This window comes from Globicephala melas, chromosome 2, assembly GCF_963455315.2.
Source record: "Globicephala melas chromosome 2, mGloMel1.2, whole genome shotgun sequence".
Classification (NCBI taxonomy): Eukaryota; Metazoa; Chordata; class Mammalia; order Artiodactyla; family Delphinidae; genus Globicephala; species Globicephala melas.
Window position 1 is genome coordinate 93,028,856 of NC_083315.2, and position 18,670 is coordinate 93,047,525.

General features: G+C 40.2%; 1 protein-coding gene across 1 annotated transcript in view; it reads right to left on the bottom strand.

The window, feature by feature from the left end:
* Positions 1 to 472: 472 nt before the first annotated feature.
* The window catches only part of RAD51 (RAD51 recombinase), a 34,253-nt gene continuing 16,055 nt past the window's right edge, over positions 473 to 18,670 (bottom strand). Inside the window, exons 5-10 of the mRNA XM_070044933.1 lie at positions 16,696 to 16,787; positions 10,070 to 10,164; positions 3,170 to 3,283; positions 2,704 to 2,833; positions 2,372 to 2,493; positions 473 to 1,356 (exon numbers count right to left, since the gene is read on the bottom strand). Of these exons, the coding sequence (XP_069901034.1) occupies positions 1,233 to 1,356; positions 2,372 to 2,493; positions 2,704 to 2,833; positions 3,170 to 3,283; positions 10,070 to 10,164; positions 16,696 to 16,787 (677 nt within the window). The 3' untranslated portion in view covers positions 473 to 1,232. The remainder of the gene's footprint in view (positions 1,357 to 2,371; positions 2,494 to 2,703; positions 2,834 to 3,169; positions 3,284 to 10,069; positions 10,165 to 16,695; positions 16,788 to 18,670) is intronic.

Consider the following 18,670-nt stretch of genomic DNA (forward strand, 5'->3'; position numbering starts at 1 on the left):
CCAGGTTTGTTCTGTAATGTAGAAACAAAAGAAGGCCTAGGAGGTACTCTGTTCTATAAAGTCACGGAACAGAACTGTTTTTAAAACAAAGTTGCATTAAATTGTATCTTCCTATCTCCCTACATATAGTAGGATCAACACTGGCAACAGCAGAGATTTGCACTGCCTCTCCTAATACTAGCCGAGAAGCCCTTTGAAATTGGAAGAGTTGGTTAGAACCCATCCTGGGTAGAAGTTTGAAGGGGAAGGAGTATCTCAAACCCCTGAAGTAGAATAATCTGGGCAAGAACCAGCCCTATACAATACAAAACTTAAAGAATAAAAACAAAGGCCACAGGAAAGCCATGGTGTAGCCATCTTGTGAGATCTTCTATTAGGTTAAAGGTTAAAGGAGTATAAAATGAATCATCTGAATGTGGGACTTCCCTTTTAAATTTTCAATTTTAAAGCAATAGAAACTGATCACCCTACCCAGAGCCAAAACTATATTATGAAGGCCCTATCCTGAAATATTCAGCTTGTACCAGAATAACTCCTACAAGCAGCACATTCACTACAAATAACTACTTTATTAGCAGTCCCACATTGAATCTACTTACTTGAAGAGCTTCCGAAATGTTTAAGATTCCGGAACTATCTTGAATTGCTCTTAGCATTAAAAAAGAGTAGATGGTGAAGGGCTGGTAGCCCAGCAGGCCTATTCAATAACCCTTATTTAAAAAAACATTCTTATATAAGCTAATTCAGACACACAAACTTTACCTGCTTCTGATTTAAGAGTTTTACTGGCAGAGAAAAAAAAAAACCTGTGAGGAGACCCACTCCCTTTGCCACATAGCTCAGGCATATTTTTCCCCAACATTATTCAGACAGTGAGAGAAGCCAGGTCTCTCCAGTTTTAGTTCTCTTAGAGACATAAGATTGGCCAATAGCCGTTAGTCCTGAGTCAACCCCAAGGCACTATGATGTCAAAGGTACTTCATACCTACACCCCCAAACCAAAGAATTCACATAGAGATTAATATACTAGAAGGAATAAACATTTCAGATCAGCTTGTGACTACTGACCTGTCTCGTGTTTACACCGTAAGAAAAGCCGATATAATAGCTGTTTTCCTGGAAGCCTTTTCCTGGCAGTCACAACAGGAAGAGGCCTGTGAAGAACCTCAGGGAGCAGTCCTCTCCATTAGGCTGCAGCACTTAAGGTTTATCACAGGAAAAAACCCAACGATTCAGTCCTTGGCATCTCCTACTCCATCCGCATTGATGGCAAACATAGCTTCAGCTTCAGGAAGACAAGGAGAGTCATAGATTTTGCAGATTCTGGTTTCCCCTCTTCCTTTTCTCAGGTACAGTCTGGGACAAAGACACAGACCAAAGCACCAAAGTTATTATAATTAAAAAATTCTATTCCTGGGCTTCCCTGGTGGCACAGTGGTTGAGAATCTGCCTGCTAACGCAGGGGACACGGGTTCGAGCCCTGGTCTGGGAAGATCCCACATGCCGCGGAGCAGCTAGGCCCGTGAGCCACAACTACTGAGCCTGCGCGTCTGGAGCCTGTGCTCCACAATAAGAGAGGCCACAATAGTGAGAGGCCCGTGCACCGCGATGAAGAGTGGCCCCCGCTTGCCACAACTAGAGAAAGCCCTTGCACAGAAATGAAGACCCAACACAGCAAAAATAAATAAAAGAAGGCTCAACATTAAAAAAAAAAAATTATATTCCTGACTATTTATAGTAGATCTAAAAATTTTTTAGACATATATACTTCCTAGAAGGACTTTGGGGATCTTTCTGTATTCCTTAGGGCAGGGGTCCCCAACCCCCGGGCCATGGACCAGTACTGGTCCGCAGCCTGTTAGGAACTGGGCCGCACAGCAGGAGGTGAGCAGAGGGTGAGTGAGCGAAGCTTCATCTGCTGCTCCCCATCGCTTGCATTACCGCCTGAACCGTCCATCCTGGCCACCCCCCCCACTACCCCCACCCCGTGGAAAAATCGTCTTCCACAGAACTGGTCCCTGGTGCCAAAAAGGTTGGGGACCACTGCCTTAGGGCACTTGCAATCCAGAGGAATGCATTTCTGCTCACCCCTGCCCCCCAGTGGATTTCCCATATTGAAACCTTTTAAAAAATAATGAGATATCAATTGCTCATATTTATTCTTCCACATATGAGAGCTTTTAATTCCTTTATGAACTAAAAGCCAAACACCTGTTCTAACCAGAGCATGACAATTAGGTTAAGCAAGGGCTCCCGTGTCTAATTACACAACAGCAGCAGTTAACAAGGTTCAAATGGAAATGTTATCTTCATGTCTATTGCACAGTTAATATGACATTCCATGATGAAGCCATCTCTCCCATCACTTTACCTTGTTGTTGAGGCATGAGCAATGATATTTCCTCCAATAGGTTTTTTAGGATCTGCAGCAAACATGGCTGCTCCATCCACTTGGGCTACCACCTGGTTGGTGATTACCACTGCTACACCAAACTGACAGGGAAAGGATAAATGTCATTTTTTTGTGGTCAGACATTCCAAGAGACTTACTGCTTATCCCCCATAAAGCAATGAATGACTGAAGTCTCTATATCTAACTGATAACTTGATGATACAAGGCCCTGGTATCCTGGCCTCCCAGCAAGGCTACTAGAATTCATGGCCCCTGAAAGTAGGCATTCTCTGTCCCTACCCACAACTTACCTCATCAGCAAGTCGCAGAAGCATCCGCAGAAACCTGGCCAAGTGCATCTGCCTGGCGGAAAGCTCACCTCGACCCGAATAGTCTGTTCTGTAGAGGGCGGTGGCACTGTCTACAATTAGCAGTGCATACCTACAGGGAACATGGATTCTCTGAAGCCTGTTTCTAGCCCATGTCATATTCTGCTCTTTCCCATTACCCTGAAATTTTATAGTTATATATTATTTATTTATACAGCATCCATTTCTGAATAACCTTTTAACAAAGTAAAAAATTCCAACAAGTTCAGGTGGATTATAGCTTCATATTTTAAAAGCGACTTGACCTAAATGACAAAGAGTAGCAAAATAGGAACTAAAACTTAAATCTCCCCATATCTAATTCAAGCTACTATCAAATTGGCCGCATGTACAAGATTCAGGGTAAGGGCTCTGGGAACATATTCAGTATCTTCTATTGCCCACATACCTGGACTCTACCATCATGGCTGACGCTTGATAAAGGAGCTGGGTCTGGTGGTCTGTGTTGAACCCTCGAGCATATGCTACATTATCCAGGACGTCACTGCCAGAGAGGCCATATCTAGAAGAAAGAACATTTTGAGGCTGCACACAGAACTAAGGCAGATGAGAAATTCATCTCTAACAACGAAATTACCTGGATGGGTAGGTAAGAAATGATAGTAAGAAGGCTAAAGAATATAATTCCCTTTCTATTAGGAAGCCCAGGGAAACTATAAAGAGATGACAGCAACTGCTTTAGAGTAGATCCACCTGGCAGGACTTCAGAATAAATCAAATTTATTTTTTGAGGACTCCTGAACTAGAATGAGAAATTTCCAAATAAAAGGAAACAATGGTCTCCTGGAAAAACAAAGGGCAGCATGACAGAATTGGGACTGAAACAAAAACAATGAATCAATCAAAGATCAATTAAAAACATACATAAACTGCTGTTGTATAGGAATAAAACCTTCTAAGCTCAAAAACCTTCTAAGGACTCAAAACTGTAAGAGGTTTAAGAGAAGTAAGTATATTTCATCTATTCTCCCCTTTTTTCTTGCTAGTAACTAGTTACAGTTATGGAATATGTGACATGTATCTAGTATGGTTAAATAAGTGATACCTTAATTCATCTTATACCTCAATAATGATTTTTCTTCCCTTTGCATTTAAAAATACTTCCTATTTTCTTAGAACAATCTATATTTTCTCACCTTTGTAACTGCTTCCTAAGACATGAATACTCAAGGTGGTCCAAGTAAGACAACTTCTCATTAAATGTATGCTAATGGGACCCCATTTCTTCAAAGGTAGTTTGATTTATCCATCTATCAAGACAACTAAATACCCGCACTTTTATAAAAGCTTCCCTGCACCTCTCAAATAGACGTGATTCTCCCTCTTCTGCACTTACAGAAAACTTGATTTAGGCTTTTCTATGGCACTTGTGAGGAGCTACCTGCCATTCTTTTACTAGACAACAAATTCCCTGAGGGAAAAGACTAGGCCTTTCCAACTAGCACATTTTTTTTTATACCTAGTACATTCTGAATAAATGTTGCTGAATACAGCTATTATCTATAACCCAAACCAAAAGAGAATCATCACTTTAACTCAAGTAATATTTTCACATTAATGTTACCTAAAATCATTATAGTCTAAAAGTATAATACTGACTCCCTTATGTAACAGTTCAAAAGATAATCTGTTTAAACAAAATCAGTGTGCTATAATTCCTTGAGAACCAAAAACTTCTATGCTTAAGATTTTATCAGTCTTTAAAAAGTAGTCTATTCTATGTAGATTCTGATCATTACAAAAGCATACACTGTGTCAAACCTATTTTTCTGAGACTTAGCTTTAGTAAATAGTTTTCCTCTCATTTTTCCTACCCAAAAGAATAGAAAAACAAAAGAATGTTCTAGCACTTGAAATAACACTGCAATAAGCTGAACCACAATATCAGGAGATCCCACTCTATCCAACTGAATTTTCCACATCTTATGATGAATTGATTCATCATATTAGGCACATGCAGTCTTTGCACTTTCCTGGACATTTCACCAGCTATTCTTCACCATTATCAACATGAATGGAAGTTTAGCTCTTGTATTAAGTGGATTGATGATGATGAATTTGTTGAGTCTGGGCATGGAGATAAGAAAATGAAGTGAAGATAGAGTTTTACCTTGGGATCCTGACCAAATGGGAATAAGGAGATAAAATTTTCTTTATTTAAATCATAACTATAAGACAGAAAAAAAGACTGAAGAGGCCTAAGTACTGTACTGCACAAGTCTTCTAGTCTTGCCTCAAGAAACACTGATATAATCTACTATCAGGAACGGAGATTACCTTTTGCTGTCAGAATATGGAAGATTTACTAGAAAAACAAAGAGTCATCCTGGCTTTTCTCTCAACAGAGTTCACAAAGACGACTATGGGGATCTCTGTGCTTACATTCCTGATGCAGCACATAGAACTTTCAATTCCCACAACTTGGAAAAAGTTGGTTGGAAATAAGCAACTTCTCTTAGTGTTTCCAGAACTTCCTAAGGATAAGAATACTCTGTTAAAAAAATTAAATTCCGGGCTTCCCTGGTGGCGCAGTGGTTGAGAGTCTGCCTGCCGATGCAGGGGACACGGGTTTGTGCCCCGGTCTGGGAAGATCCCACATGCCGCGGAGCGGCTGGGCCCGTGGGCCATGGCCGCTGAGCCTGCGCGTCTGGAGGCTGTGCTCCGCAACGGGAGAGGCCACAACAGTGAGAGGCCCGCGTACCACACACACACAAAAAAAATCCTAGGTCTAAACCAGACTTAATGAATCACAATGCTCAGGGAAGAGTTGTGATAATTTGCATATTTAACAAACACCTGGCACATGAAAAGATGCTCAATATCACTAATCACAAGGGAAATGCAAACTGAAACCACAATGAGCTATATTACCTCACACCTGCCAGAATGGCTATTTTCAAAAAGAAAACAAATAGGACTTCCCTGGTGGCCCAGTGGTTAAGAGTCTGCCTGCCAATGCAGGGGACACCGGTTCGAGCCCTGGTCCGGGAAAACCCCACATGCCGCGGAGCAACTAAGCCCGTGTGCCGCAACTACTGAGCCCACAAGCCACAACTGCTGAAGCCCGCGCACCTAGAGCCCGTGCTCGGCAACAAGAGAAGCCACCGCAATGAGAAGCCCATGCACCGCAGAGAAGAGTAGCCCCCCATGCGCCGCAACTAGAGAAAGCCCGCACGCAGCAACGAAGACCCAACGCAGTCAAAAACAAAAAGACACCTGAAGTGATTTTTTTTTAAATTTTTTAAATTTTTGGCTCGTGGCATGCAGGATCTTAGTTCCCCGACCAGGGATTGAACTCATGCCCCCTACGTGGAAGCACGAAGTCCTAACCACTGGACTGCCAGGGAATTCCCGCTACAGATTTTCTTTCTGGAAATTTCATATAAATGGAACCATATGTGGTCTTTTATGTCTAGCTTCTATCATTTAGCATGTTTTTTGAGGGTCATTCATGCTGTAACAAGTATCAGTACTTCATTCCTTTTAATTGTTGAATAGCTGTCTATTGTATGGATCAACCAGATTTTATTCGTTCATCAGTGGATGGACAATTGGGTTGTTTCCAGGTTTTGGCCACTATAACAACACTATAAACATCCACAAACAAGTCTCTGTGTGGACATGTTTTCATATCTCTTGGGTACATAACCAGAGTGAAATTGCTGGGCTATATGACAAATTTATGTTTAACTGCCACATTGTTCTTTTCCAAAGTGACTGCACAATTTTACATTCTCACCAGCAATGTATTAGGGTTCCAGTTTCTTCACATCCTCCCTGACACTTGTTACTTTTTCATTACAGCCATCCTAGTGGTGGTATCTCACTGTGGTTTTAATTTGCATTTCTTCTTGAATAATAATGTTGAGCATCTCTGCATGTGCTTATTGGCTATTTTACATCTGCTTCGGAGAAATGTCTATACAAGTCCTTTCCCATTTCTTTCTTTTTTTTTTTTTTGTGGTACATGGCCTCTCACTGTTGTCGCCTCTCCCGTTGCGGAGCACAGGCTCCGGCCGCGCAGGCCCAGTGGCCATGGCTCACGGGCCTAGCCGCTCCGCGGCATGTGGGATCCTCCCAGACCGGAGCACGAACCCGTGTCCCCTGCATCGGCAGGCGGACTCTCAACCACTGCGCCACCAGGGAAGCCCTGCCCATTTCTTAATTGGGGTGTCTTTCTGCTGGGTTGTGAGAGTTCTTTATATATTCTTGATACTAGAACCTTATCAGATATATGATTTGCAAATATTTTCTCACATTCTTTGGGTTGTCTTTTTATTTTCTTGATAGTGCTCTTTGAAGCACAGAAGTTTCAAATTTTGATAAATGAAAACTGACTCTGTATTATCGTTTTTTTCTTTCATAGACTATGCTTTCTTGTGTTGTATCTAAGAAATCTCTGCCTACTTCAAGGTCACAAAGATTTTCTTCTTTTTTTTTCCTAAAAGTTTTATAATTTTAGCTAAATATAGGACTATCATTCTTTAAATATATATATACATATACATATATATAGTAAACATACATAACATAAAATTTACCATTTTAATCTTTTTAAAGTGTACAGTCCAATGGCAGGAAGCACATTCCCGTTGTTGTGCAACCATCACTACCATCCATGTCCAGAATTTTTTCACCATCCCAAACTGAAACTTTGTACCCATTAAACAATAATCCCCCATTCTCCTCACCCCTGCCCCTAGCAACCACCATTCCACTTTCTGTCTTTATGAATTTGACTGCTCTAAGTACCTCATATAGGAGGAATCATACATTTGTCCTTTTGCAACTGGCTTATTTCACTTAGCATAATGTTTTCAAGGTTCATCCATGTTGTAGCATACCGTAAGCATTTCCTTACATTTTGAGAATAATTTTCCATTGTATGTATAGAGGACATTTAGTTTATCCATTCAACTGTTGATGGATACTTGGGTTGTTTCTACCTTTTGACTACTGTGAACAGGGCTGCCATGAATACTGGTGTGTAACTGAGTCCCTGCTTTCAATTCTTTTGAGTATATACTCAGAAGTGGAATTCCTGAATCATATTGTAATTCTATGTTTAATTTTCTGAGGAATCACCAGAATGGTATCCATTTTTAGTTAACTTTCATGTATAGTGTAAGGTAAGGTGGATATCCAACTATATTAGCACCATTTATTGAAAAGACTATTATTTCCTCCACTAAATTGTCTTTCACCTTTGTCAAAAATCAAGTGACTATAAGTGAAACAGTTTATTTCTTTTTTTCTTATAAATTTATTTATTTGGCTGTGTTGGGTCTTCATTGCTGAACAAGGGCTTTCTCTAGTTGCAGTGAGTGGGGGCTACTCTTCGTTGTGGTGCACTGGCTTCTCATTGCGGGGGCTTCTCCTGTTGCGGAGCACAGGCTCTAGGTGCATGGGCTTCAGTAGTTGTGGCACGCAGACTCAGCAGTTGTGGCTCATGGGCTCTAGAGCGCAGGCTCAGTGGTTGTGGTGCATGGGCTTAGTTGCTCCGTGGCACGTATCTTCCTGGACCAGAGATCGAAACCGTGTCCCCTGCATTGGCAGGCGGATTCTCAACCACTGCGCCACCAGGGAAGTCCCCAAACAGTTTATTTCTGAACTCTCAATTCTGTTCCATTGATCCATATGTCTCTCCTTATGGCAGCACCACACTGTCTTGATTACTGTTGTTTATAGTAAGTTTTAAAATTGGGAAGACTGAGACCTCCTATTCTGTTCTTTTTTTCCTCCCAAGAATGTTTTGGCTATTCTGGGTCCTTGACATTTCCATATTAATTTATAATCACCTTGTCATTTTCAGCAAAAATGTCTTGGTGAATTTCAATAGGCATTGTGCTGAATTTATAGATCAATTTGAGGGGAGGTGTTTTTTTTTTTGGTTTTTTTTTTTTTTTTGGCTGCACCTCGGCTTGCAGGATCTCAGTTCCCCGACCAGGGACTGAACCTGGACCACAGCAGTGAAAGCCCAGAATCCTAACTACTAGGCAACCAGGGAACTCCCTTACCATTTTAATAATATTGCATCTTCCAATCCATGAATGTGGAATGTTTCTCTATGCAGATCTTCAATTTCTCTCAGCAATGTTAGTTTTCAGTGTACTAGTCCTTTTTTTAAAAAAAAATATATTTATTTTGGCTATACCGGGTCTTAGTTGTGGCATGCAAGATCTAGTTCCCCGACCAGGGATCGAACCCAGGCCCCCTGCGCTGGGAGCACGGGGTCTTACCCACTGGACCAACAGGGAAGTCCCTAGTGTACAAGTCTTGAACTTCTGGTTAAGTTTATTACTAAGTATTTTATTCTTTTAGACACTATTGTGAATGGAATTATTTTCTTAATTCTTGAATTGTTCATTTACAGTATACAGAAGTACAATGGATTTTTCATATTAAGATTGCATCCTGCAACGAACTCATTTAGTTCTAGCAGTTTTTTGTGTGTAGTTTCCTAAGGATTCTCTACATACAGTATCATATCATTGGTGAATAAAGATATTTTACATCTTCCATTCCAATCTGGATGCCTTTTATTTCATTTTCTTGCCTGACTGCACTGGCTAGGATCTACAGTACAATGTGGAACATAAGTAGTGAGAGTGGAGATCCTTGTCTTATTTCCAATCTTACAGAGAAAATATTCAGATTTTTACCATTAAAATGATGCTAGCTGTAGGTTTTTTGTAGATGCTCTTTATCAGGGCATCTGATAAATGTTCTATCCATTATTGAAAGTGAGGCATTAGGCCCCAGTGAGCTTGAATTGTCTATTTCACCCTTCAATTATATCAATTTGTGTTTCACATATCTTGGGGCTCTATTAGGTTTCTATATGTTTACATTTGTTATATCTTCCCCATGAACTGACCTTTTAGTTCTAAAACGTTCCTCTCTGCCTCTACTGATTTTTTTTGTCTTAAAGTCTATTTTGTCTGATATTAGTACAACCACTCCAGCCCTCTTATGGTTACTTTTGCATGCAATATCTTTTTTCCATCCTTTTAGTTTCAACCTATTTGTGTCTTTGAATCTAAGTGGTTCTCTGGAAGGCAGCATATAGTTGGATCTTGTTTTTTATCCAGTCTGACAGCAACTCATAGATTTTTGACTAAAGGAGCATGTTCTTCTCTAAGGAAGGTTATTCTTTTGAAACACACATATGACTTTGGGATACAGAGCAATAAGAGAGAAGAAGAGACACCCTTCAGCCAGACTAGCCCTGGCAATCACTACAGTGACATATGGAGCCATATTTCTCTCACCTGATCCAGTAACCTACCTCTCAGCCACTGCTAGCAGCCGTTCTGGCCTAAAGGTACCCTCGGTGTCAATGTACATGGCCTTTCCTTCACCTCCACCTCGGTCAATGGGAAGCTAGAGAGAAAAAGAACAGTGGAAATGACACTGTACTTCTAATATAACTGACCAACTTCCTCATGATAGGTCTATAATTCCTCCCACGCCCAGTAAAGCAAAAGGAAAAAACACTTTAAAGTGACAATCAGAGGTAGGGAGGAGGCATTCACTTCTGATAGAAATACAGTTAGTAGTAGATATGAGGCTCATTGTGTCCCATAACACGTGAGGCTAGAGTCTAGCCAGAGTTGGAGTGCTTGGAAATATAGACCAAAGTAGGTGACAAAATTCTTAAAAAAAAAAAAAACTTCTAATTTTTTTTTTTTAATTCTATGACTGTATACCAACACACGACCGATCAACTCTCTCAAGACAACAAACATTTGGAAGATCATTTACTTAGCTTTAATAAGTAAGAGACCCTGATCCAATACCCAATTAATATTAGCATATGCAGACCACACTTACACTTCACTTTATTGAGCAGAGTTCATTCCTTAGGGTTGCTAAAGGAGACTGGAAATACCCCAGGGGCATCCCTAGCACGTCTACAGTATGAGCAAGAAAGAATAAAAAGATATTTGCTCCAATTGTACACACAGATGTTAAAAATGAACAAAAGCAGAAAAGGAAGAATACAAAGAGTTTTAAAAAAGGAAAGAAAATGGAGGAATGACATGAAAACTAAACTTAGGGAAATCTGTTTCAGGCTACCTATCCCACACCAGACACCCTGAGTTCTACAGATTTTAAGTGAATGTTGCTAAAGTGTATTTTCCACCCTTGAAATCTACTTTGGAGCCTAATACACCTTTAAATTCTGAGGAAAATCCCTCAGGACAGTTTACATTAAGTGCCTGGTAGCACCAAAATTTTCTTTTCCTATTTCTGAGAAAATGTATTTTTTCAAAATTACAAAAGTACTACATGCTTGTATTAAAAATTCAAACAATATAGAAAAAAGTAAAAAACTGGAAGTTCTTCTTTATCACTCCCATCTCCCACAGGAGTCCTCTTCCAGATCACTTTCTATACATTTTCATACAAACACTTTTTATGTGATTCTGCCATTTGCTATGTGAACCTGAGAATATTAATTCTCAGTTTCTACATTTTCTGTAAAATGTAGATAAAATCTCCCTATGGCACTGTTTTGAAGATTAGATAATTCATGTAAACTGTTTAGCACAGTGCCTGACATACAGAATGTACTTGGAAGACTTGATATCCTCCACCTCTTAGGGCACTGATTTTAGCGTATACTCAATTACAGAAGGCGTTGTTAATTTGGAAAGGGGGAAATGATTACGCTATCATTATGCAGGTTGGCAGATAAATCTTTCAAATCTTAGGAATCCATGAAAGGAGCAAAGGATATGTATATAACAAAAGAGGGTCTTGATAGAGGAAATGTTTAAAACCACTGGCCAAGAGGACAGAAAGCAGAAGCTGCCTGTTTGGGGGGAGGAGAAAATCTTCACATTCAGGGGGCTAAGTCCCCAGGAATTAAGATGAATGAAGTTCTCCCTTCTCTCACTTTCTTGTATCTTTAGTGCTAGCATGCGAGGGAGTTCTTTTCCAGCTAAATAGACCTCCTTGGGAGAAGGGAGGCCATGAGTGGCTGGCATGGCATTGGTAGGCCGACTGACAGCAGAGAAGTGGACATGGTCCCAGGGTATTGCTGGGCCAGTCACAAGGGGATGGACTATATGCTCTGCACCCCACTGCATTTTGTCTCCTCCACCTCACCCTCCCAGTGCCACTTCAGCCATCTTGTGTTACTGTGCTGGGACACCACCAAAGTAGCTATTTTTAATACCTGCTTAGTACCATAATTTAACTCTTCTTCCTATTTTGTAGTGATGCAAGTTGTTTTGAACTTTCACCATTTTATAATGCTATGGTGTAGATTCTTTACACATTTATTCTTGACTATATGTGAAAAGTTCTGTAAGACATATTTTCTGTCAAGGGCACGTGCATTTAAAATTGATACTTATGTTAAACTGTCTTCTCAGAATTTTAAAATTATACTAGAACTTTGAACAAGCATGGGCTATTCATTTTTGTAACCTAAGTATGGCTCCCAACTTTATGTAACTTCACTATTAGACAGAGATCTAATATATAGTGGGGTTTTGCTTAAGTTGAGAAAACCTGAAAAAATGTGAGGTGATAACGTTTAGATTTAAATAGTAATCTAACACCCTCTCTATACCTCTGGTTCCAGCTCTTAGGCTGGTGACATGTAATCCTTTCTATTATTAATGAATTAGAATTGTTTTTCTCTGAAAAAAATATCAAAGATCCGTAGTTATTCAGCCAACTGTGAATGTTCAGTTATTTTTATAGAGAGGATATATTTTAGAATTTTCCTTCAGTTTATTAATAGGCATTATCTGACAACTTAATAAACATTTCCAATATAGGAGTCTGTTTGTACAACTTAAGAGCATCAGTGTGATAGGCTGAGTTGCCATGGCAACTATATTGTGTAATGTACTTGAAATATTTATTCCACATGAATCCCTGTCAAAACAACATGGGGTGGGGGGGCTTCCCTGGTGGTGCAGTGATTAAGAATCCACCTGCCAACGCAGGGGACACGGGTTCAAGCCCTGGTCCGGGAAGATCCCACATGCCGTGGAGCAACTAAGCCCATGCGCCACAACTACTGAGCCTGCGCTCTACAGCCTGCGAGCCACAACTACTGAAGCCTGCACCTAGAGCCCGTGCTCCACAACAAGAGAAGCCACCACAGTGAGAAGCCCGCACACTGCAATGAAGAGTAGCCCCCGCTCAACACAACTAGAGAAAGCCTGCACGCAGCAACGAAGACCCAATGCAGCCAAAAATAAAATAAATATAACAATTAAAAAAAATAAGATTAAAAAAACCCAAAACAACATGGGGAAATCATTTCTATTTAAAAAGGTCACATATCATGTCAAATGACCCATGTCTGGGTGATATTTTAAACACTCCTATTTCCCTTTAGCTAACAATTTTCTAATGGTGCTTTGGGCAATAAGCTATAGCTTCTACAGCTTACTATACCACTCTTCCTCTTCTCATTGCTTCCCCTCTTATCCTAAAAGTTCTCCTATCCCCCTCTTTTTCTACTAGGAGTTATGTATGAGATGGAGCCAACATGGCTTAGGTCTACTTGATACTGGAATCCTAACGTGGCTGTCATATGGTGACATTTTAGTTGCAATGAAAAGATCAGTAGAGCAACTGAGGAGAGAAACACAATTAAGATGACAAGTGAGAAAGGAAAATGATGAGAAAAACAGAAGACCATGAAGTTGGGCCTCTAGCTATTAGATAAACATTTATTCATGAAGAAGCAAAATATTTTCCTATCTCAAGAAATGGCGGGACTTCCCTAGTGGTCCAGTGGGTAAGACTCCGCACTCCCAATGCAAGGAGCCCAGCTTCGATCCCTGGTCAGGGAACTAGATCCTGCATGCATGCTGCAACTAAGAGTTCACATGCCGCAACTACGACCTGGTGCAGCCTAAATACATAAATAAATAAATACTGAAAGAAAGAAATGGCATTCACCACTTCAAGACAGAAGTATTGACTGATGGACATATCTGTAACATGAAAATATGAGGAGACAGATTTTCTTGGGTAACTTCAGAAAATCAGTCTCATAATATTAGCCTCTGCACATATATGTGTTTCACTAAAATGTGAACCCTACCCAAGACACAGGATCCTAACAAAATCCATATTTTTTTTTATGGCACATACCATCTTTAACTATAGCACTGCATTACAATGATGTAATAAACATTTTTTATAAAGTGCTATTTAAATACAGAATTATGAAGGATAGTTCATAACTTGTTTTATAAGGGAAAAAAACACAAAAGAGAACAATTTATATTTGATTTTTAAATTTATAAATGAGTTCCAACAATGACTGTTATTTTGTTGAGATGATAAGAATTCACACTGAATGGAAAGATACTAGGAAGCCCCCTCTGTCATAATGATAAAAGGAGGCAGAGGGCTTCCCTGATGGTGCAGTAGTTGAGAGTCCGCCTGCCAATGCAGGGGACACAGGTTTGTGCCCCGGTCCGGGAAGATCCCACATACCGCGGAGCGGCTGGGCCCATGAGCCATGGCCGCTGAGCCTGCGTGTCCGGAGCCTGTGCTCCGCAACTGGAGAGGTCACAACAGTGAGAGGCCCGCATATCACACACACACAAAAAAAAACCAAAAAAAAAAAAAAAAAAAACTAAAAGGAGGCAGATTTCCTTTCAGTTATTCTCCAACTCCATCAGTAAGTTTGCCCATGGGAGAAGTGAGTATAATCTATCTAGATTCAAATACAGATAGTCCCCAACTTAACTATGGCTCGACTTACAATCTTTCAACTTTACTATGGTGCAACAGTGATACAAATTCAGTAGAAACCATACTTCAAAATTTAAATTTCCATCTTTTCCCAGGCTAGCAATATGCTGTACGATACTTTCATGATGCTGGGCAGCAGCAGTGTGCTGTGCTCCCAGTCAGCTGCCTGAGCCAAAGGGTAAACAGCTGGTACACTTACAACCATTCTGTTTTTCACTTTCAGTGTAGTATTCAATAAACTACATATGAGATATTCAATACTTTATAAAAAAAATAGGCTTTGTATTAGATGATTTTGCCCAACTGTAGGCTTATGTAAGTGCTCTGAGCATGTTTAAGGTAGGCTGGGCTAAGTTACAATGTTCAGTAGGTTAGGTGTATTAAATGCATTTGTGACCTATGACTTTCAACTTACGATGGGCTTATCAGGATGTTACCTCATCGTATATCAAGGAAGATCTGTAATACCATTTTGTTCAAAACATCTCAAACCCACCACCTCTAATTTTGAACTCATCTTTCCATAAAACTGTCTCTCTCTCCAAAATCCTTTTTAGAGTTTACCAAAGTAATACATTGTTGGGCTGAGGGGTATTTTTTATTGTCATTTGTAGCAATATGGATGGACCTGGAGATTATCATACTAAGTGAAATAAGTCAGAAAGAGAAAGACATACCATATGATATCACTTACATGTGGAACCTAAAATATGACACAAATGAACCTATCTACGAAACAGAAATAGACTCAAAGACGTAGAGAACCAACTTCTGGTTGCTGGAGGTGGGGGGCGATGGAGGGGTGGGGGGGGGAGATAGATTGGGAGTTTAGGATTAGCAGATGCAAGCTATTATATATAGAATGGATAAACAACAAGGTCCTATTGTATAGCACAGGGAACTACATTCAGTACCCTGTGATAGGAACTTCCCTGGTGGCCCAGTGGTAAAGAATCCACCTTCCAATGAAGGGGACATGGGTTCGATCCCTGGTCAGGGAACTAAGATCCCACATGCCGCGGGGCAACTAAGCCCGCCTGCCACAACTACTGAGCTGGCGTGCCTCAATGAGAGAGCCCATGTGCCACAAACTACAGAACCCATGTGCGCCCTGGAGCCCGTGCGCCGAAACGAAAGATCCCGCATGCCTCAATGAAGAGATCCTGTGTGCCGCAACTAAGACCCGACACAGCCAAAAAGAAAAAGAAAATAAAAATTAATAATAAATAAATAAATATTTAAAAAAAGAATATCCTGTGATAAACCATAATGGAAAAGAATATGAAAAAGAATGTATATATTAGTATAACTGAATCACTTTGCTATACAGCAGAAATTAACAAAACACTGTAAATCAACTATACTTCATAAAATCAATTTTTAAAAAAAGGTAGGTGTGTTTTGTAGTTTTGATGTGAAGAACAGGTTAGGTCATTTGGCTAAGAGTGAGGGTTGAGGAGAAGCATGAAGGTTTGAGAAGAAAGGACAAAGTATGAGATAACTGTCCTACCGAGTGGGAAAAAGTCTGCCTGAATTCAACCTTTTTCAGAGGAGAAATTCAGTAGGTCTGCCAAGCAGTATCAAATGTTAACTTAAAGTCTGTCATCTTGAATTTAAAGTGATGCCAATCACCTTTATGTTAGGATTTTTCTCCAGTATGATCAGCTACTTGGGAACAGGCACTGAAAAGACAGATAGGGTTTACCTAGGAATGGCATCTCTTCAGATGGGGGATGTAAATCTGAGGGTATCTGTAAAGGAATGACTTTAATGAAGAATCATTTAATGATGAATCATACAATATAAACTAGTGAAGAGGGCAGGTGAAGCCAGGGGAGGCCTAGTGGTTGGTAAGAAAGTAGGTGAAATTAATAATCTGAAAGTTTCTACGCTATGGAAGTTTTGCAGTAGCAGTCTATCTTCTAACTAGCTATAGTATTCTTTTTTTTTTCTTTTTTGGCCGAGCCACGTGGCATGCAGGATCTTAGTTCCCCAACCAGGAATTGAACCTTGCAGTGGAAGCACAGAGTCTTAACCACTGGATGGCCCGGGAAGTTCCCCTAGCTATAGCATTCCTGAAAACAGTGAAAGTGCATTTTTTGCCCATGCTAACAGATGCTTGCTAATAACAGGAATCAACACATTCTTGGTGATCTGATTAGAGCCCCAACAGCTCACCTGGCATGTTACAGCCAACGTATGACAGATCTGGGTCTTCCCAGTTCGGAATTCTCCAAACATCTCTGTGATGGATCCAGTCTCAATTCCTCCTAATAGAAGAGCAATAAGAAACACCTCTTAGCACAATACAAATATTTAGAAACAATAGTCATAGAAATGTCCTAGGGGAACACTTTCCTGGTGGCGCAATGGTCAAGAATCCACCTGCCAGTGCAGGGGACATGGGTTTGAGCCTGTCCGGGAAGATCCCACATGCTGCAGAGCAACTAAGCCCGTGCACCACAACTACTAAACCTGCACTCTAGAGCCCACAAGCCACAACTACTGAGGCTGTGTGCCACAACTACTGAAACCCATGTGCCTAGAGCGGATACTCTGCAACGAGAAGCCACCGCAATGAGAAGCCCACGTACTGCAATGAAGAGTAGCCCCCACTCACTGCAACTAGAGAAAGCCCACACACAGCAATGAAGACCCAATGCGGCCAAAAATAAATAAACTTATATTTATAAAAAAAAGAAATGTCCTAGAAGCTCATCAGAAAGATGTTTACATAATTTAGAACCCCAATTTTCAACAAGCAGTAATTTTAAAAATACTTTTTATTTTGGAATAATTCTAGATTCATAGAAAATTTCCAAGAAATGTACAGAGAGGGCCTGTGAATTCTTCACCCAGCCTCCCTCAATGTTAACGTTTTACATAACTATAATACAGTATCAATATCAGAAAACTGATATGGATACAATCCACAGAGCTTATTCAGATTTCTCCAGGTATATATGCACTCATTTGTGTGTGTGTAGTTCTATGCAATTTTATCACATCTGTAGCTTCATTTCACTATCACCACAAATCAATATACAGAACTATGCCATCACAAGTCAATAAGCAGTCATTTCAAAAAATAAATTATAAATAATATCTAATGTTTACCAAATGTCTCTTGTGTATCTGGCATTGTGCTATGTATTTATATATATATCAATTCATTTAATTCCAATAACTTATAAGGTAGGAAGTCTTTTTTTTAATAAATTTATTTATTTATGGCTGTATTGGGTCTTCGTTGCTACGCACGGGCTTTCTCTAGTTGTGGTGAGCGGGAGCTACTCTTCGTCGTGGTGCACGGGCTTCTCATTGCAGTGGCTTCTCTTGTTGTGGAGCACGGGATCTAGGCGTGTGGGCTCAGTAGTTGTGGCTCGTGGGCTCTAGAGCGCAGGCTCAGTAGTTGTGGCCCATGGGCTTAGTTGCTCTGCGGCATGTGGGATCTTCCTGGACCAGGGTTTGAACCCATGTCTGCTGCATTGGCAGGCGGATTCTTAACCACTGCGCCACCAGGGAAGTCCCGGTAGGAAGTCTTTTTGTCCTCATTATGAACATAAGAAAACCGAGGCGTAGACCACAATAAGTAGTCTGCACCATGTAATACAGCCAGTAAATGCTGAGCGGGGAACAGGAGAGAAAGCAAATGCTCAAATTTGAGTGTGATTCCTGAACCCATGCTATTTTGTGCCCTAAAAAAAAAAAGGAAACTTGAATGATCGAATATTTGGGGAAGCAACAAGGACCAAATCTAACTCTGCAAAAATTTAAGACAGCAGTGCTTTCAAAAGTTCAAAACCTTTACAGCTTTCCATAAAGTCCTGAAGATTAGTGTGCACTACAATGTATTGATACTACAAAGTAGTATTCAAGCATGGAGTGTTTTAACCAGTCATCAGATTTTCTACCTTGTGGTAGATAAAAGGTTATAATTATTCTTTAGGCAGAGGGAGCTTACTCTCAGAATGTAATATTAAATGGAGATTAAATTATTTAATTGGCAGATAATTTTAGTATTTTTTAAGTCAAGTACCACCCTCCAGCAGTCTTCCTTCTTCAATGTGAATACTTCTCTTTATTTCTTAATTCTATCTAACACATAAACCCGACCCAAATATTTTATTTAGTTATATTCTATAACCTGGAT